This window comes from Carcharodon carcharias, chromosome 8 (genome assembly GCF_017639515.1).
Source record: "Carcharodon carcharias isolate sCarCar2 chromosome 8, sCarCar2.pri, whole genome shotgun sequence".
In the NCBI taxonomy this organism is placed as follows: domain Eukaryota; kingdom Metazoa; phylum Chordata; class Chondrichthyes; order Lamniformes; family Lamnidae; genus Carcharodon; species Carcharodon carcharias.
The window spans coordinates 173,275,475-173,297,009 of record NC_054474.1 but is presented as its reverse complement, the minus strand read 5'-3'; the positions used below and the strand labels follow the sequence as shown (position 1 = coordinate 173,297,009).

The window sequence follows — 21,535 nt, the reverse complement described above, 5'->3', positions numbered from 1 at the left end:
CTGAATAATACATAAATGTGATTCCATTCTTGTTTTCATTTGAGGACCCGTATTTCTATCCTTTAACGGCCTGTCACCATCACAGATCCTGGAGGATGAACAAGTCCAAGCACTGTGCTTTTCCACCACCATTGCCAAATAAACTCTGATTGGCCAGTGAGAATCACGTTGAACAATACCCTATTAATCATCTTTTTTCTCTCCATCTCACCTCATTTTTTCCATTTTGCTCGATCTGTTAGCCCTGCCAAGAACTGACAAAAGCTACTGAATTGAGGTGGCATATCTGAGTGACAAGTCTGGGATTTCAACCTGGAACTCTGGCCCGGAATTCGGTGCAATGGCCATTTTGGCAGGGACTCTCATTTACAGAATTGTACGATACCATAGAAGCCATAAGTTAGACTGTTGTGATCCCCAATCCTCCAGTAGCTGATGTATGCCACAATTTGCTTGAAAAATAATTAAAAGATACATCACAGGGAGCACAGCAGGATGTCTGGTGCAACCAATGGCTAAAGTAAAAATACCTTGTGATAAGATACTACCCAGGCTCAGAATGTCTAAAATAAATGTTTGAAGGTTGATTTGATGGGCAGGAACAAGCACAAATTCAAATTAAATTGCTGATTCGCCTTAAGGACTGTTTTTATATCTGTCTGGTTACTTCATTTGATGGAACAGTGATCCCCACCCCATTCTTATTGAGGCTGTATGAACAGAACGGAAACCAGAGGCTTTTAGTCTTCAACTGCTCAAGCAGTCTATAATCCCAACACGATTGCTGATTTACCACTTGAATTTTAATAAGGTGCAAATGGATACATTGTGATCACTAACATCACAGTCACAACCACAACACATAGGATTAGCAATCTGAATTACACATTAGAAAAAGTCACGTCCAGATGGTAGTTTAAGGCTAGAAACTGGCAACTCTCTCTCGCCAGATTTGTGTAATTTTTGTTGATTTGCATGTTGCACCAACTGACCACAGATACAATCAGAAAGGCACCACTAATACACAATTTTATTTCAAATTTAAACAACAATTCCCGTTATTGCACCATACCAAACTCACCAAAGTCATTCTTCAATGGTCTAAAGTGGCTGTGGTAATCACAGTTGTATTAATGCAGCAAACTCGATCTTGCTGTTGATTATGGCAGAGCTAAGACAATTAACACAACTTCAGTCGGTGAACATCCATATGGAGCATCAAGTTCCAGCAAATTTTCCATTGCATTATAGTAAAAGTCATTCATGCCATCATTTCCTGGAACTCCTGCATCATAATAATGGTGTAGGCTGTAGTTTCAGAATTTCTGCTTCCTTGCGTCTGGGAAATTGGTGTTCCACCTATTGTAGTTGGGAGTTTACTGTAGCTGGTTGAATATTGCAGTTGCAAAATACACTTGAATCAAATGAAATGCATTCGTTCTGAACAAATAGTTATTTTCCTTAAAAGGTGTATAGCTGATGACTGCAATCCCTTTTCTTTCCACATTCAAGATATTCAATTATTTCCAGAACTTCTGAAAACCTCATTACATAGCATACAAGCAAATTCAGACTAAATAAGCAAGATGCTGAACTAATTTGTTCACAACTGTCAGTCAAACTTATCTTGTAAGTTTTTTCACACATCTCAAGCAGATTCAGCGCTTCCAACAGAAAAGCATTGGTTTGAGTTGATACCTTTCACTATTCCATTATTTATATAGAGCAAAGCCCCATCGAGTACACTCGCAGTACACTGGATCATATCCAGTAAGCACTGTCCTTAGGCAAAGCAGTTCTGTCATAGGTTACCACAATATTAACCCAGGAATACAACTGTTGTTCTGTGCTTATCTTTTGTCACCAGAAATATAACGTCCTTTGCGTTTCTCATTGGCACAAATATTTCCAAATTCTTCTAACTTAAGCTCTTCCATTATGGTTGGATTTGTTCCTAATTCCTGCGATTTGCTGGGTGTTTTTGCACACTACTGGTTTTTACCTAGTTCTTGAACACAACTCCAACAATATTTTTGTTTTGCTACATTACAACAGAATAGCATATATCCACTATGATCTATTCTGTTTCGGGCAGAAGGTTATTGTAGTGAGGAGTCTGGAGCCGTTAATGGAGCGGGAAATGAAGCGGCAATCACCAGCGTCTGAAATGACCACAACCACCACATACCAGGGCTTGGACTCGATGGGTCGCAGCAACTCCAGCAGAGTATTGCGGCCTCCCAGTGGCAGATCCAGCGTCTCATTCAGGGTGGAGGAAAATGTCAGGCCAATGCATTCTCGTTCAAACAAAACAGCATCGAATATCTTTGGACCACCAGTGGAAAATCAACCTGTGGCTAGAAGCAGCAACCCACCAGATGGAAAGAGCAGGTTCACCTTTAGAGCAGCTACCAATGAAACACCGGATCCAAAGCAACGGAGAAACCCTCCTGGAGGCAATATAAGTGGCATTTTTAACACTGCAAAAACACCCCTGAACACTCTGGGCTTCACAACTGGGAAAGCTGAAAAGTGCCCAGATTCATACAATAGTGAAATTGAAAACCAAGAAGTGGTCCAGAGAACAAAGGAAGAGTCCACACCCAGCCCTGTAACACCTGCTCAACCATCTCGAACCAGAAAAGTTCCACCTAGTAGTGTCTCCAGCCTTGTTTTGGGATAAACCCACCATTTACTACTTTATCTTTTTTTTTTATTCATTCACGGGAATTGTCCTTCACTGGCTGGGCAAGCATTTATTGCCCATTCCTAGTTGCCCTTGAGGTGGTGGTGGTGAGCTGCCTTCATGAAACGCTGCAGTCCATGTGGCATAGGTACACCCACAGTGCTGTTAGGGAGGGAGTTCCAAGATTTTGACCCAGCGACAGTGAAGGACCAGCGATATATTTCCAAGTCAGGATGGTGAGTGATTTGGAGGGGAACTTCCAGATGATGGTGTTCCCATCTATCTGCTGCCCTTGTCCTTCTAGGTGGTAGTGGTTGTGGGTTTGGAAGGTGCTGTCTAAGGAGCCTTGGTGAACTCCTGCCTCATGTAGATGGTGTGCACTGCTGCTACTGTGCGTCGGTGGCAGAGGGAGTGAATGTTTGTGGATGTGGTGCCAATCAAGCGAACTGCTTTGTCCTGGACAATGTCTAGCTTTTTCAGTGTTGTGGGAGCTGCACTCATCCAGGCAAGTGGAGACTATTCCATCACACTCCTGACTTGTACCTTGTAGATGGTGGACAGATTTTGGGGAGTCAGGAGGCGAGTTACTCATCACACGATTCCTAGCCTCTGACCTGCTCTTGAAGCCACAGTATTTATATGGCTAGTCCAGTTCAGTTTCTGGTCAATGGTAAACCCCAGGATGTTGAAAGTGGGGGAATTCAGTGATGGTAATGCCTTTGAACATCAAGGGGCGATGGTTGGATTTTCTCTTGTTGGAGATGATCATTGCCTGACACTTGTGTGGCACGAATGTTACTTGCCATTTGTCAGCCCAAGTCTGGATATTGTCCAGGTCTTGCTGCATTTTGACATGGACTGCTTCGATATCTGAGGAGTTGCGAATGGTGCTGAACATTGTGCAATCATCAGCGAACATCCCCACTTTTGACCTTATGATGAAAGGAAGGTCATTGATGAAGCAGCTGAAGATGGTTGGGGCTAGGACACTACCCCAAAGAACTGCAGTTGAGCAACTGAGTTGTAGACTGCATAAATGTTAATTTTATTGTGACCTACAAAGTCTGAGCCTGACTGTTTTTGGAATAGCATTTTACATTTCACTTTTTGTTGATGCCTGCTCCGTTTTCCACAAGTGCACCAAACATCAGGCCTGCTGGGAAAGGCTTAAAAGTGATCTGTCCTTGTGATGTGGTTATTGAGTATGTTTGTGTATTTCATGTGACTTCGGCCTAAACTCTGGTAATTTGAACTTTGCATTTGGGTATCTTGGAATGATTTGTGATGCAAATAAAAATTCTGAATCCACATATGTTTTGATTGATTTAATATCAAAGACATACATTTCAATTAGGTGTGCTAAACTAGAATGCCAGTTTTATGCCAAAACATTAAGTTGAAAATCTATCCCATAGCTCTGATTGCTTGATTCAAACTATCTACAGAAATTGTCTATGTTTGATATCCATGTTACACGTGACAGTAACAGTTATGCAATGGCCAACTGCATATTCCTTGACATTTGACAGAATATTTGAAAGCAAGTGTTGCTTCATTAATAAAACCAATGGAAATAGTAATTTCTATTGATATCTTTCAGGGTCACACAATTACGTGTGCAGCTGGAAGAATGCAAAGTTGCTATAAAGTGCATATGTGGATTAGAATGGAAAGTATTGCAAGTCTTGATATTAGAGATCGTGGTGCATAACAGGGCTTACATTATAAGACTATTAGATTTCTTCTTTGGTCTTTAGTTATTTGGCTAACAATAAGTTAATGTGGGGCTTATTAATAAACAGCTGCCCAATTAAAATCTGCAAATAATTAATTTTGGCTAGTTAAGGATCATTGTACATATCATAGTAATTTAGTTCTTCACAACAAAGTCTGGTGGATCTTATTATATTTACACAATTTTCCAATTGCAATTTTCCAGTCTTGCAAAGCAGATCATAAATATTAACTTATGCCAAAACTTGCACCATATCAAACTCATTTAGAGAAACACGTTTGAAATATGAAAACAATTTCAAATTAAATATTTAAACCTAAGTACTTAATTTATTAATATTAAATGTTAAATGTTAGGAAAACTATTTGATACGCGCCACTGAAGACTGAAGGACTGAAAAAAATCAACAGATTCTGTCAGTCTACATAGTAATTTGGATACGCTCGGTTGCATTAGGTCCTGTCTTAAGCAAATATTTTTGTAAAATAGTTGGTGATTCGTGAAGTAAATCCTTGTTTAGTTTTCTCAAAACATTACAATCCAAATCTTTGCAAAACTGAAATTATTCCAGTGGTATGATGTGTGTCAAAATACCTTGCTTACAAGGCTTATCAAAGCAATGCAATTCTAAAAGTACTAACACTCGGGTGGTCTAATGAATGTTGCTGAATACCATGCTATATTATGGTCTTCCCACTCATTTTGCCCTTTAATACATTTCCAGAATTCAAGCTAGGCTTCATAAAGATGACACATTCCTCATAATACACATCCTTCTATTAATATCATTACTTTCATTATGATAAATTACCAATTACTGAAATTATTTTCTAACTCATGAAAATTTTAAATAATTAAATTTAAAGGTGTGCAATGCAGGGCATACCATTGTGAAACTAAGGATAAACTTCAAAATTCTCCACTGGCTCAGTTCTAGGACTGAATGCTAACTTCAACTTTGCAGCTGTGCTATTCTTGCACAACATTAACAACATTTAATATTCATGGTGCAACATTTTTTCACTCCAGAGCTTCAAAGACATTTCATAGGCAGGTACTGAGCAATGACATTTTGCTAATACCCAATTATAATAAAATACATAATTATTCCTCCATAATTAGCAACTAGCATAAGTACAGAAATAGCTAGAAACGTGCAGACGCTATTCAAAAGTACAATGATATACGCCCTAAGTGACCAAACTAAACCAAAATTAGTCAATACATAAAATAGAATGTGGTAACATTAATGCATACATTTTCTGTTTGGCAAAACAACGCACTCCTTAATATTAGAATTTCTGGTAAGTTCCATTTAGTTTGATATAGTTGAATGTCTTTAGTTGGCCTTTAATTGATTCTTCGGTTTTTATGTCACCAAGTTCTAGTTTCATACAAAGTTTCCATCTCAAAGGCTTTTCACCAAAGGAAAATATAGCATTGTAAAAGTCTAACTTTTTTTCCTTCAGTAAAACCTTTAACATATCTAATTTTAGCAAAGTGGCTTCCTTTTCTTAAAACTGTAGCCAGAAATCTCTAGCACTGCATCAGTTTAAATGCAGAGGAACACAACAATGGCTGAAGAGTTAATGTTGTGCTCTCTATATACAAACACTGATCTGGGTCCCTAAAGGGCCTTGTTTGTCCCCACGTTTCACTGATTTGCCAGTTGGCAATCTTAAGCCAGGAAACTGTCAATTTCAATTGAGCTTAGGGCTACATACACCCATTAAAGAAGTCTTGCTGGTTAAGGGGCAGCCTCTGTTTCCAAAGCATGGGAACGAGGGCTCTGCATTCCTCAGATTTGAGCTGGCAACTTACACTGACTAGAATTTTCAAGGAGCAATGAATGAGTTTAACAAAGGCGTTCTGTGGCCAGTTTCTGGCTGTCATCCATGTCAACAGTTTCTTAGGTCAGAGGTCACACTAACTACATTTATTCCCAGCAGACCATGTTCCAAACACAGGCTGCAATAAGTACAAATTCAGAATTTTTCAGTAATCCCCTGAGATATCCCTGATCTTCCACATGTTTCTGCTCAATTAAAAAAAATTCTCACTTTGCACCCTCTGCACTCGGAGAAAGGGGCCCAGTGGAAAAGGAAACATAGGATAACACACAGACAAAAACAAAAAGAGCATTCCAAATAAAGAGACTGACACTAAGTGTAACATATTCTGCTCACCAGATTAACACTTCTACTGAATACTGTACATCAGATATATCAGAGGTACCTACTGTGCCTACACCTCTTACAATATGATTATGCCCTCCCAACATCCAAAAGAAATGTAGAAGCATTCCCAATTTTTGACAGCAGTTACCTGTACTAGTAAAAAGAATTGTCAAAGGGAATTCACTGGCTAATATATAGTAATGGAAAAACAACTCATTTGTAAGATTTCCTTTCAAATATCAAAGCCAACCTTTTGTACATTTTTCATTCAGTTGTTTACATATAACATTTCACTTGGAGTATGTATGCCAACTATTGCGTATTTGTTAATTGAAAACCATCACAAGACACCAGATGCTTAAATTGAGCACTGGCAAGAGCACACTGAATGTTGATAAATGCTATTTAAAGAGCCCCAAACTCCCAATCTGTTAAAATAAATGACACTAATATACACATAACACAGCTAAGCAAAATACACGTCATTCTAAACAGTGACTTATCAGAATTTTTGGAATTGCGGAACTAGGGACAGTGTAACCCTTAACATAAAAATAAACATAAACATTAAATATAGTTTCAAAAATATTTCATATTTTGAAAATTTATATTTCCTGATTGAAATTTGCCTTTCTTCACCAACTAAAATATATACAGATAATAATATCTTGCTTTAAAGAATTTTTGATTACAGTTAAAATTTGAAAAATAATATGCAATTACAAATTTTACTTGAGCAGATAGAGAGAGTAATAGTGGAGCATCGCACTAACACTGATCTTGTTCCAGAAACGCAATGCACAGTTGATGTAACAATGGAAATAGTCAGGGGAAAAAACTACTCAACCAGGTTGTGTCAATTTTTCCAATTTAAATGAGAAGGCTGGAACGCAGAGTATTCTCAAAACTAAACATTTCAGCATTGCACAGACTGAAGTCTTGATAATTTTGGCTTTAACTTGTTTGTTCTGCGCCTTTCAGATTGTAAAATCAGCCACGGTTCACCTCGAATTAAGAAGAAAATGAGCTTGACCATGAAAACAATTTTCTGGAACATACTTTATTTAAACTCAGGCATTTCAATTTCATTTTTGGACATTTCAGGGCAACAACTTGTTTTTAACATAGTCTTATAAAAAAGTGTTGCACTTAATGGCAAATGGATTCTGTTCTGTGGCATTGCTCGACACTCCAGATTACCCAAGAACAATGTTGAGATATTTAGCTACCCTTTAAGGCCATTTCTCAGGTAGTCCCTGTGGGACACTAGTTTAAATAGGATGAGCCTGATGTTAGTTAGAGGCTACTTGCTGGAGGAAGTCTATGTAGATTGGCACTTGCTTGTAAATCCCTGGCTCTTATTCCTGATTGAACAGCCAGATATCAAGATCAGGAAAATTGTTTTTTTTTCTTTTGAATACATTCTTGACAATTCACAAGGGATAAATATGCTACATAAATACTTCTGTATACCCAGGCTGGGGAGAAGATGAGGTGCAGTGGGAGGGAATGAATTGCAAAATGAGGTGGGGGTGGGGGCAAGAGGGCACAGGATAGCAAACAGTGGAAATAAAGCACGTTAAGGTGGGAGAAGCAAACCACAGCAGAGGTCAGCAGTGCAGTCAGAAAGCACAGCACATAGAGGTTTTTGGAACAAAGACCAGTAAGCTATGGGTGACAGGGAGCAGATCATTGGTGGGAAATCACAGATAGACCCATCAGTTTCAAGAAAGGCAGTACAGCAGAGTAGAGGAAGGGGGCAAGGCCAGGAGTGGCAGAGAGCAGGTAACAGGAAGAGATAGGGGGCAATAATTTGAATGCTGGGTTTCAAAGCACAGCATGGGAAGGGGAATAGAATAAACTAGAAAAAGATGGTCATGAAGTATAAATACACACATGCAAATACACTACATACACAGACAACCAATTCAAATGAAGGCAAGATGATAAAAACTCATACAATCTGCTGCATAAGTTAAGAGTGTGTACTAGTTACTCTATATCGCATAATTATATTAAATCAATCACAAAGTCAGCTACCCATATCCAGCCTTAATTATTACTTAGGACCCATTTAGAAGAGCTATACCCCCCCAATTCCAATTAAGTACTAAAACCATAAGATCACTGGTGTTGAGCAGCTAAATGGTGCATGTTACTGATATGCTGCAGAGAGCTAGCTTATATGGCTACAACCATGATCCTCACTAACTGAATTCCTGAGCTCAGCTGGGCTACCAGGGCAAATAACAAGGACACTGATGAGGAAGTGAAATAATCACAGGTCAAGTCAACCTCTTGGTTGGAATAGTGTTTGCCACGAGAGGAAACAACCAAAAAGTACAAAACCCAACTAAACATGTAAACCACTGGATTCACCAATTACAAAGTAAGAGGACAGTGTTTGTCATTACCACATAAGATGGACACTATTTTTTAAAATTCTTGTTAAAGAGCCAAACTCCCAAAGCAACCCACAGAGAGCCACATAGTTTTTTAGACTTGTAATAATCTAACTAAAAAGCCAAGTTTGGAGATTAACATAAAATAATTCCCAGCATCACTGACAGCACGTCATAGCTGATGGTTAAGCAAGAAAGTTCTCCTCAATAAAACTACACAGGATGACAGACTAGAACATAATGAAATGATTAAAAGGCTAAATCACCTCAACATTCTTTCATCAAAAGTAGCAGAAATGAATAAACAAGCACTGAAAAGAATAAAATGGGTGCCATTTAAATGGTATACTGTTGCTGCTGCTTTTAGATCTGATGTTGAACTTGGTGACAGTATCATGGCATGTGACTAGCAATATCATTTGAAGTTATATTTGTTTATATTTAACTGGGTCATGTGTGATTACATTTGACCCTGAAACAGTATGGTAAGGAAAATTTGTAATTTCTTTAAAATGTTTATGGAATCTGTAATTGCTCTTAAGAATGTTTGGAAAGGACCTTTAAGAGTTTGTTTCAATTGTAATTTTCTTGAAGAAATAACACTGGTCCATATGACCTGGCAACCCTTGACCTAAAAGCAGTACCAACAGGAAGGAAGTTAAGACAGAAGCTGTATGGCCAGCCACGAAAGAGAGCTGCAGGCAAAGGAGAGCTGCAGCAGAGGGGGGGAAAAGAGAAGCCACGTTTACAAGGAGCTGTGTGTGGAATACACTTAAACAGGACAGGCAGGCGAAGCCAAGGTGGGAGCAGGGATTGTGAACTGGACCATTTTGCTACTGCTGCTGCTTCAGTTTTGTCAGAGCTGACCAGACCAAAGTTTATTAAAAAGAATAAAGAACTTTCTGGGGAATCTGTTCCCTCAAGACTGTCGTGAACCTAGTTACAGAGATTCTGCAGAAACATGCTGCTCAGGTGACGAATATCTCCAGGAACCTCAGATGGAACACGGCTACTGGTGAACACGACTCAAGGGCCAGGTCGATTGAATGGGAAAGTAAGAGATCGTACGAACCAGAGGCTGAGTTACAGAACTTTGGAACTGCACTCGTTGCCACATTTGTGAAGAGTGTTGCAGGTGCTTGCGTTTGCATAAGACTTATCTTTGTAGTATTGGCTATTTAAGATGAAATTTACCTTTTTATTTGAAGTACCCGTGAGTAATTTGCATTGGTTCTGATTCGTGTTAAAGTAAAAGCTACAAATCTTGTTGATAATTTCTCTATTTGTGGGTTGTTTGGTAAATTTGGTTATTTTGGTTTATGGTTTCCCCATGGGGATTGTAACACATGGCAGTAATAAGGATAACACACAATTAAATGTCAAATTTATGCTCCAAACATATAAACACAATTGTATAGATATAAAGCACTGTTCTCTAGACAGATTGCAAACTAAAATTATACGGTGGAAGTGATAACAAATCTTTATTTTGTGCTGCAGTGAATGGTCTAACAGAATAGGAATTATGGTCACCCTGATCTATAAAAAGCTGCTCCAATTCTTAGTAGGTGTACACTCGAGGAGTCAGCAACACACAAGGCAGAAAGGAGCACGCATGAACTCTGAGTATGGGCTCATAGATTGAAAACCCTGCCAGATGACAGAAAGTACAAGGAGCTCCAGGAACTATCCCCCTTCTCCAGGCGCTTCAACATCTATCTGCAGGAATTTATCATGGCTCCTTTGACAGCACCTTCCAAACCCATGACTACTACCATCTAGAAGGACAAGGGCAGCAGATAGATGCGAACACCACCACCTGGAAGTTCCCCTCCAAGTCACTCACCATCCAGACTTGGAAATATATCGCTGTTCCTTCATTGTTGCTGGGTTAAAATCCTGGAGCTCCCTTAACAACACTGTGGGTATAACTACATTACATGGACTGGAGCGGTTCAAGAAGGCGAAGGCCACATCCCGTGAATGAATTAAAAGAAAATCTACACTACACTTTCGCCTTTCAAGAATGAAGACGAGTTGAGTGAACACCTCAACCTCAATCTTATACAGCCAAGTATGAACATGACATGACCCAGGAAAGCATGTGAACAAGGCGCCTTCCACAAGAACACTTTACATCGAGGGTGAGGCATCACTGATGTCAGCAACGAGCTGAGAACGGACAAACACTGGTGGGATGGGTACACATAACATTGAACAGAGGCACATGATAGTGGCATCTGCAATGAATGGAGGGAGGTGATTGACTATAACACAGCTCAGCATAAAGAGGCGGCAAACACAAAAGGAGATGTGAAGTGGGTGCCATTCTATTTACAGTGGTGAAAGGTATATACATGTGGTGAACACCCATGCCACCGTTGTGTTCCTAATATTTCTTTCTCTTCCGAACCCTACCACTACATCTTGGTGCATCACCGACATCCACAGCGGAGGTGGAGGCAACCTGCTACCCCCTGTTGTTTGTGATGACTTTGGCGGGCGTCCTCTGGAGGGCCGAGACATGGATGGCCCTGGCCTGCTTTGGGTCTCCTGCTGTGGAACAGGTGCACCCTCCTTGGCCAGTTGAGCAGGAGGTGATGGAGTCACGGGAAGAGTGGATTGGGATCATCTGGACACACCCAGAGTCACCTGGTTAGATGGCCCTGGGTGTCCGGCTGCTGGTCCTCATCAGGATGGGTGCCTGAGAGCTCCAGGGGGACTCCTGCAGGAGAAGGGGCAGCACGAATGAGATCATGAGGGGGTGACCTGGACCCCCTCTTGCGCAAGGGTCATGAGGACTCGAAACGTCAACTCTTTTCTTCTCCGCCGATGCTGCCAGACCTGCTGAGTTTTTCCAGGTAATTCTGTTTTTGTTTTGGATGCCACCAATGCCTAAAGCAATGGAGTGCAACTCTTGCAGCAGCACAGGTGCTGTGTCCAGGACCAAGGCCTCCATGGCAGCTGCCATCCCACCAGTTTTGACCTCAGTGCACTGGCATGCCGGCACTATAACTCCAGACTGAATGCAGATGGACTCCTCCATCGTACAATGCAACCTGTGGAGTGTAGCTAAGAAACCTTCCTGATATTCCCAATTGATTTAGGACTGAATCCAGAGGCTCGTCATCTGACACAGACTCAGTAGAATCCTGGCCTCCAACAGTCTTCCAAGTGCTGATGACTTTGGATGCCCCTGTCTCCACCTACTGTGGACCAAACTGTGCGCTGTGCTCACCGTTTGTGACCCCGAGCTTGCTCCAGAACTAGGCCCCCACCAAGGTGTGTGTCTGTGTCTCTGCACTGGTGGAAGGTGTGGGTGAGCACTGTGGCGGATCTTCTCCATGACTCTGTTCAGCATCCTCATCCAAGGTGTCCTCAGGACTTGAGATGAGCAGCTGGCTCAAGGTCTCCAAGGCACTTCCCAGAGGTGCCTATAAAAGAGAGTAGAGAAAATTAGTGCGTGGCAAGCAGTTTGAATACAGGACAATGGACTCACAGATTCATTGTCTAAGGGATCAGCTAGTGCAGGATCCTCACTTGGGTGTGCACCGCTGACCTCACCGTCACCACAAATGGTCCCAGTGTTCTCCAGCCAGTTCAATAGCTTGCTCCTCAAAGAAGGGAGGGACTTTATTTTGGCCATACCACTACCGGTCTGGGACCTCTCCCTCCTATTGTGGGCAAGATGGTCCTGCATAAAGACAAACGGGGAGTGTGAAAGCAGGACCATGCCAAGGCAGAGGATAAGGATGCCTGCCTTGTTTGGGTGGTAAGTGGAGCCATCTAGGGGATGAGCCCAGAAGGAGATGTGTCTGAGAAAGAGCATGGACTTGAGCTGGCAGTGTATGAGATCCCTGTGGATTGTCATCCTGTGAACATCTGATGGACTTGTGAGTGTGAGAGTTGAGAGTGATAAGCTGGTTGGCTTACCCTGGCAGAACGAATGACATCATTTAAATACGGGCCCGGAGCGATGATCTGCTGAGGTCACCATGGGGCGGGCAATTCAAAGGCCACCGGCCTGTAATACAACATGTTTCCTGCTGATGCATATTTAATGAGGTGGGAAGCAGACAATATAGCACAAAAACATTGCAGTTGGTGGGAAAAGCGGCAAGTTTCCCACTCACCAGCATAGTTAGTGTGCAAAGGGAAAAGTCCTGCCCAATGTGTTCCATAAAACATCACATGATCATTGTTCTCAAAATACATATATATTTTAAAAAAATCATATGCTTTCACTGTGGTGCTGCTAGGTCACAAACTGCAGATTATTAACTTGTGTCTTATTTGATTACAGCCTAAATCATTAAACCTACTGAAAATTCATTTCAACTGTAAATCATTGTATATACGCTCGCTGATCTCTCATGATGATGTTCATATGTAGTTTAAGGCTTAGAGTGCATTTGTGATAGCTCATGCAGTCCCCTTGTCCAAGCTGCAGAGAGGACCTCAACATAAAAAAATCTAGCAGCACTGCAGGACACCAAGGAGCAGGGACGTAACTTTCAAATAAAAGCGTATAGCCTTCAAGCATAGTAGCACTTTGCCTGATCAGCTGCTCCGGGGAAATAACAAACCGTGGTGACATCTGTTCTGAAAGACTATTTGCTTCCCTGGACATGATTTCCAATTATAAGACTACATCCAGAAAACAGTGGGTTAAATGCCAGCTTTTCATCATTAGGACCAAGATTTGAATCCAGCCCACACCGATGAAATAATATTTTTTTCTGTTGGCTAATTGCAAGGGTCCAATGTGAAATGCACTTGGGCAATCTTAAGCATTGTTTGTAGTGGAATTGGGCCCATACCTCAAATTCGTCAACATATGGAAAATTAAAAAAAGACACTCACCCTGTTGCCATCCAAGCATGATGAACAATATGATTTATATTTCAAGTTTAGAATTATGAACATGCATAAGACAGATCAAGAGTTTTAATATTTCAAGTAAGTGTTACTTATGAATGCATTCTTCCACCTATGAAAGATGATGGACACGCAGCAAACAATCCATTTCAGGATTGAAGAGCCCAACCCTTGAGTGGCAGCTTCTGCCATGTGCCACACATGACGCTGTAGGTTGTTGTTTTCGGCACTGGCATCTGTTGCCACTGGTCATCATGGTAGTGCATGCCAGCCCACAGAAGGCGTTACCATCTTCCTCTGTCATCAGCTAGTAACTCCCAGGTGTGGTAATCCATATATAGAGCCTTCATGCCATGCTTGCAAGTCTCCTTGAAGCGGAACTTTGGGGATCCTTCTGGTCATGAGACTCCAGTCACCTCAATACACAGATAGTCCTCGGGTATGCAACCATCTTCCAACCCGTGGACGTGTCTGAGCCAATAAGGCTGCCTCTGTTTGATGAATGCTAACAAATTTGGGAGTTCTACCTTTTAGAGGACCTCCACATTCGAAATTCTGTCTTGCAAGGATATATCCTAAAACACCACAAACAGTGAAGATGGAAATTGTTAAGCTTCTTTTCTTGTAAGCTGTATTCGTTCATATTTCACAGCCATATAAGGTACTGACAACACAAACCTCATAACTATCAGCTTGATCCTAAAGGTTAGCTTGATTATTCCATACCCTTTTGTGAATCGGCCAAAAGTGGTTTCTGCTTTCCCTGTGCATGCAGCAGGCACAAGGGGCCAAATGGCCTACTCCTGCTCCTACTACGTATGTTCATATGTTCATTTATCAAGTTCTAAATCAAGGGACAGATTGTCTGTCATCAGGGACACGAAGTAGCAGAATTTGCTAACCGCTTCCAGTGAAGTGTTATTTAGTGTGATTAGGGACAGAGATGCAACACCTTGTCCCACGATCACAGTTTTCTTGATGCTTATGGTCTGAGAGAACAAGTTACAGACATGGGAGAAACAGCTCACGAGTCTTTGTAGCTGAGTTTCCATGTAGGCGACTAGCACAGATCATCAACATAGAGTTCTCTGATCAGGATGTGATGGGTTTTTGTCTTCACTTTCATTCTTGATAGATTGTAGAGACTACAGTCTGACTTAGAATGCAAGTAGCCTCTTTCCATATCTGCAGGGAAAGCAAAGATCAGGAACATGGAGAAGATGATGCCAAACAGAGTGGGAGCAAGGTAACAGCCCTGTTTCACTCCATTCTTCATTCAAAAACTGTCATTGGTGGAGCCATCAACTAGACTTGGTCATCTTGAGAAGGCGCGATCTACCCAGTGTTCTGCACACCCACACCTCCATAGTGCAGATTGCGACACTGACTGCTCTCTTGCCAGCAGAGTGAAGGTGCACCCCCGAAAATTTCACGGGTTCCAAACACAATAACCCACAACTCATCAACAACCCTTGCACAAGTTATGAGGTTAAATACCAGCATTTCATACTGTTGCTAAACAATTGCTATCCACCAAAGGTGTAATAGGAAGTGCCGATCCTAGTTTCAATTAAGTTTGGAAGTCACTAAGTTCAATCATTTATGAAGCAGTAGAAGAATCACTTGGTAAAGGCAGAACCTGCAACGAGGACTGGTTGAGACCTACTTAAGTGTTATTGATTCATTTATATATTTAAACGAGGCAGAAATCAAAATGGTGCTTGAAAACAGTTTGAAAAATAAAACAGCTGAGAGATAGGAGATACAAATATTTATATATATATATATATATATATACACATACTGCTGTTACTAGATAACAGAGCAGCTTAATTGATTGGCTTTATGTAATTCCTCGTTTCTCATTAATAGCTTTTTAAAAGTGACTATATTTGAGCAAAATGGCAGTTAACAGAAAGCAGTTACTTGAGTCAATCAGAAAAGCTTTTCAATTTATTCATCCCAGAAACTCTTACAGTATAACGTACACATTTAATGTATAGCACACACTCTTTTTAATTTTACCAATAGGTATACACACCGTGACAAAAAGCTGATTTAGTTATATTGGGTGAATGGCCCATGTACGGCAGGTGTCATTTAGCTCTTCTGCACTTGAAATTAGAAGTATACATTAAAGATTAAATATTTAAACAGACTGGGCTGAGAATCAATTACTCATTAAAAGTTTTCTGCACAGTGTGAGAAGGCTATAAGGACAACAATTAGGGCTTTAGAATACAATTCTAGGACCAATGAGTAGAAAACAATGAAAGCTATGCTTATGCAATACACAGCTTTTAAACATTCACACTGAGTATTCATGTTCAATTTTGGTTCCTGTACATCATGAAGAATATTGAAATTCTGGAGAAGGTACAGAGCACGGTAACCAAGATTGTATCAAATCTTCGAGTTCTTAAGCTATAAGGATAGGGCCAAGAAAAATATCTTTTTTACTTTGAAAAAAAATACCATTTAGAGGAGCTGTGATTGAGTTTTTTTTTTTAAATAATGATGCGATTCAATACAGCATGTTTAGAAATGGATAGGCAGTACCTTAGAAGTCATACTTGTAAATCAAGTTGATTTATTTGTTAAGAACTACATTCACTGTAGAATTGATGGTGGCAGTTTTATTCTATTTTCATTTGTTTATCTTTTAGCTTGTACCAAATGTCATGTTAGATAATGCCTTGGCCTCTCTACGTAGTGATACTCAATAATCACTGAAGGAATGGTAATTGTGATATAATTAATACAAGTTCAGAATGTGATAATCTAACTAACCAAAAGCAGTACTACTATTAATCAGACATTAGTCTAGAGTCTAGACGTTCATTTACCTTTACATTCAGATTACAAAAATACTTCACATTTTATGCAACTAACTTTTGGCAATTACAAATGTTGCCACAAACAAATATATTCTTATAAAAGAATGCATTCAAAAAAATTGTGATGTTGCAGCAGCTATAGAACTTAGAAAACTAATTTGAACTACTGCTAAATGTTAAACTTTCAGAATCTTTTTGATAATCAGTTTCATAAAATAAAATCAACCAGATGGTTGACAGTAAATCTTGTAGGAATCAATATTGCAAATTTCAACAGTTTAATTATTTCAATGGCAGCTTGATTCTGTAAAGGTCTTCAATACTACACTAAGTTTTACGTGTTATAAATAGAGCTTTAAAGCTTGCTCTTTACTTGTGTTTCAAATTCAAAGCGTTATAACTTTGCTGAAATCTTTACTTAATTACATCTGTTTCATGTCAATTTTGTCCAAAGAATGCGATACTGCAATAAAAGATAACACTGCAAGTTGGAATATAGGTCTATGTTATACAGAATACATATTGCTTCAATCTAAGTATAGATCAGAGCCTGTCAGCAGTTAAATCAACAAAATAGGGCATAATTACACCAATTAATATAGAAGACAATGTCCTTTTAATTTTTCAGTTTACTGTAGGTAAACTGGTTCAGTAAAGTGTATTGCAAAATTAAACAATACCAAGAAGCCTGTGTTATTTGTTTTAAAATAGGGCCATTGCCCAAAACAAAATTTAAAACTACTATAACATGAAAGAACCTTATAATCACAGAGGGTCCTTGTCCCCAAAACAATGCAGTTAGGACTGACCCCTTAGTACAATGACCTGTTGGGAAAGGATACGAGAATCATGTTTGTCAGCTAAAATGTGATGTTTGTCACAAACCAGAAGCTAATGTTAAGATCCATGGCTGTATATACCCTTTGCTGTCTCACCTTAGGATACAGAAGCAAGTTTTGGCCCCAGAAGATAAGCGACAAAATCCAAACCTCTGCTTGCTGTCAATGTCAGTGAGTACAAACGTAAAGTTCTGGCCAACTTGGCTGACTGTAAGGCTGAAAAAGAGAACAAAGCAGAAGTGTATTCTCAACTGACCATAAGATAAAGACGTCTAATCAAATCATGTCATTGAACCAACATAGCTGAACTCCACTCACGAGATTTTCTGGAAAAAAACTTTTAAAAGTAATGCTATTGGAAATGTACAAATGTTTCATTTTTCAACATAATTATATTAATTATACAGTGAAGTTGGTGGAAAACAGGAACTCCATAAAAATTAATTTTATCAACTTCTTTCAACAGTCACTATCACAAAAACAGATTATCTGGTCATTACTACACTACCGTTTGTAGGAGCCTGCTACGTGCAAATTGGCTGCCGCGTTTCCTCCAATGAACAGTGAATACACTTCAAAAAATATTTCATCGGCTGTAAAACACTTAGAAATGTCCGGTGCTCATGAAAAGCGCTGTATTATTTGCAAGTGTTTCTTTCTCTCTTTAATGGCAGTTCACGATGAGGTCACTGATGCCTCATCCTCTTATTAAATATTTTTTGTATTAAAACCAACTTCCTTGGGTTTTTTTAACCCTACTTTATTTTTCTTTCTTTACATTTCTCCATTGCACCCTCTGGTTAATTGCATCTTTATCCCTCTATTGATACTTTTTCCTTCTTTATTGGTTCTGCTTTATGCCTGTAGCCCATCTCTGCTCTAAACGTTCTCTGGCTTTATCTCTAATTTCAGCTCTCTGTTTTTGTATCATTATTACATCCAAAGTCAGTCCCTCAACTTCCAATGTTATGCACCTTGGGTCAAGCTGTCAGATGCCACATGCATACTGCTGCCAGTGTGGTGCAACATCAATGCTGCAAACACATATAAAAATTAGTCTTCAGCTATATTGGAAATGACAGAAAACTTCAAAAGTCAAAACAAACATTTTTGTCTCTCTTTGCTTAATGCCAAGGTTATTTCAAATAATTACAACACAGGAATACATTGTAGGCCTAAAATAATTTTGAGTTAGTCATATACTTGTAATTCATACCTGATCAGGAGAGTATTTTAAGTTCACTTTCCGATGTCAGTTATACGGGCCATAATTTAAATCTAATTTAGCTTCCAAAAACTTTTCAATCAGTTTATAACACCAAAGCAGATTATGAGATAATTAAAAAGAGGAATTAGAACCAACTGTCCAAATTGTATTGAAAGCACAGACAGCACAACTCAGGGCTGTGTCTTATTCTAGGTTAAAGGGGGTTAATTTATTTTTCATTCATTCATGGGATGTGGGCATCAGCAGCAAAGCCAACATTTATTATCTATTTCTAATTGCCCTCAAGAATGTGGTGGTGAGATGCAGTGCTGTGAGGGAGGGAGTTCCAGGATTTTGACAACGAAGAAAACAGTGATATTTTTCCAAGTCAGCATGGTGGGGAACTTGGAGGGGTATTTTCATGTGGTAGTGTTCCCCTGTGCCTGCTGCCCCTTGTCCTTCTAGGTAGTTATTGTGTGTCTGGGGTGGAATGTCAAAGAAACCTTGGCAAGGTGCATTACAAATTATGACGCAAGAATATGTGGTCAACATATATTAGCAAGTTGGTGCAGACCTAATAAATTACTGTTAAGGTATACCTTGGAAAATGGTCAAATATATATTCAAATTCTGAAAAGAGAAGCACATTTTGAAAAGTATCTTCCAGATTAGTCGACTTAAAGTAGGCCACTGTGCAGAATTAAATCTAAAAGCAGACGAATACAACGTGGGCAAGTGTGAGGTCATGCACTTTGGTAGGAAGAATAAAGGCATAAACTATTTTCTAAATGGGGAGAGAATTCAGAAATCTGGAGCACAAAGGGACTTGGGAGTCCTAGTCCAGGATTCTCTTAAGGTTAACTTGCAGGTTGAGTCGGTAGTTAGGAAGGCAAATGTAATGTTGGCATTTATTTCGAGAGGACTAGAATATAAAAGCAGGAATGTGCTGCTGAGGCTTTATAAGACTTTGGTCAGACCATATTTAGAATATTGTGGGCAATTTTGGGCCCCGTATCTCAGGAAGGATGTTCTGGCCCTGGAGAGGGTCCAGAGGAGGTTCACGAGAATGATCCCAGGAATGAAAGGCTTAACAAATGAGGAACGTTTGAGGACTCTGGGTCTATACTCGATGGAGTTTAGAAGGATGAGGGGGATCTGATTGAAACTTACAGAATACTGAAAGGCCTGGATAGAGTGGATGTGGGGAAGAGGTTTCCATTAGTAGGAGAGACTAGGACCCGAGGGCACAGCCTCAGAGTAAAGGGAAGATCTTTTAGAACAGAGATGAGGAGAAAATTCTTTAGCCAGAGAATGGTGAAGCTATGGAATTCATTGCCACAGAAGGCTGTGGAGGCCAGGTCACTGAGTGTATTTAAGACGGAGATAGATAGGTTCTTGATTGGTAAGGGGATCAAAGGTTATGGGGAGAAGGCGGAAGAATGGGGTTGAGAAACTTATCAGCCATGATTGAATGGCGGAGCAGACTCGATGGGTCAAATGGCCTTAATCTGCTCCTATGTCTTATGGTCTTATTTTCATTGTCAAAAGCACAAATAACTGTTTGCATTTGATTTTGCCAATTTACCCTATAAAAGCTTTAAAAAAATAGAATATAAAACTAAGAGCACTTTGAAGAAAGAGTGAAGTAGAAAACAAAATAAAAAATTGCCTATTGCAGTGAACATAAGTGACATTATACTGAAAGTGTGAACATTCGGCTAGTGGGGATGAATCTCACAGCAAGAGTACAACTTTGTTATGTCACCCCTGTATTCATTGACCTACACTGTCTCCCAGTTCCCCAAAGCTTCCAATGAAAAATTCTCATCCTCGTAATTAAAGCTCTTGAGGACATCAACCCTCCCTATGTTCATAAGCTCCTTCAGTTCTAGAGCTACTACTCCTCCCCTCTCTCCCTCAAATTGCCATTCATCTGACTCTTGCCTTTTTGGGCACTCTTTCCCTTTACTCTACTCGTCTTTCCACCTATGTCTCTCCTTCAATATCATCTTTAAAACCCATCTCCTTGAACAAGGTTTTAACAACCCCTGCTAATATTTTCTTCTTTGGCCCTACATCCATTTTTGTTTTGACACTGGGGTGTTTTTTTCTACATTAAAGATTCTATATCAATGTAATTGTTGCAGTGTTTTGGTGACAGGTTGGGATGGGGAGCTTGGAGCGATATAAAATAGGGAAAGAGGCAATTAATATTTAAATATACAAGCTCCTCCAAGGGAGGTACTAAAGTGGTTCAATAAAAAAGGTCTATTATGTACTGCAAGAACATCAAAATCTATTTTTTTTTTGCTGAAGAACAAATTCAAATAATGATCAAGACCAAAGATCTGATAAATCAATGGCAAAACATCTAATGGAAATACTTCAAAGAATTTGTGGAACTATATTTTCATCACTCTTGTGGCAATAGGAACAATGGCAGTGCCAATATCCAGCCACAGAAAAGCAATATCAGAATGTAATATTGCTCAAAGTTTACATTACTTATCAGAGAGGTACAATGCAAGGTATAATGGGAAACTTAGACTTCATTTTAAGTTGGAGTGGATTTAACATCATGGATAAAAATTGTACATGAAGAAATATAACCCTTATTTTTCTTGCACAGACAGGCTGGTGCTTTCCAAATGCTATTTAAACATCTCTTTTGAAAGGAAATAGAATGTTATGACAAAGCAGTTGTTAAAGGCTGAGTTATCTGAAATTCCAGAGGGATCTTTAAACAACTGTCACAATCTATATTTTCAATTGGT

General features: G+C 39.7%; 1 protein-coding gene across 8 annotated transcripts in view; it reads right to left on the bottom strand.

Moving 5' to 3' along the window:
- The window catches only part of LOC121281034 (DENN domain-containing protein 1A-like), a 607,528-nt gene that overhangs the window by 333,858 nt on the left and 252,135 nt on the right, over window positions 1–21,535 (bottom strand). For all 8 annotated transcript variants that reach the window (XM_041193614.1, XM_041193619.1, XM_041193616.1 and 5 more), the window contains exon 5: window positions 17,651–17,770. In XM_041193614.1, coding sequence (XP_041049548.1) covers window positions 17,651–17,770 — 120 coding nt within the window. The remainder of the gene's footprint in view (window positions 1–17,650; window positions 17,771–21,535) is intronic.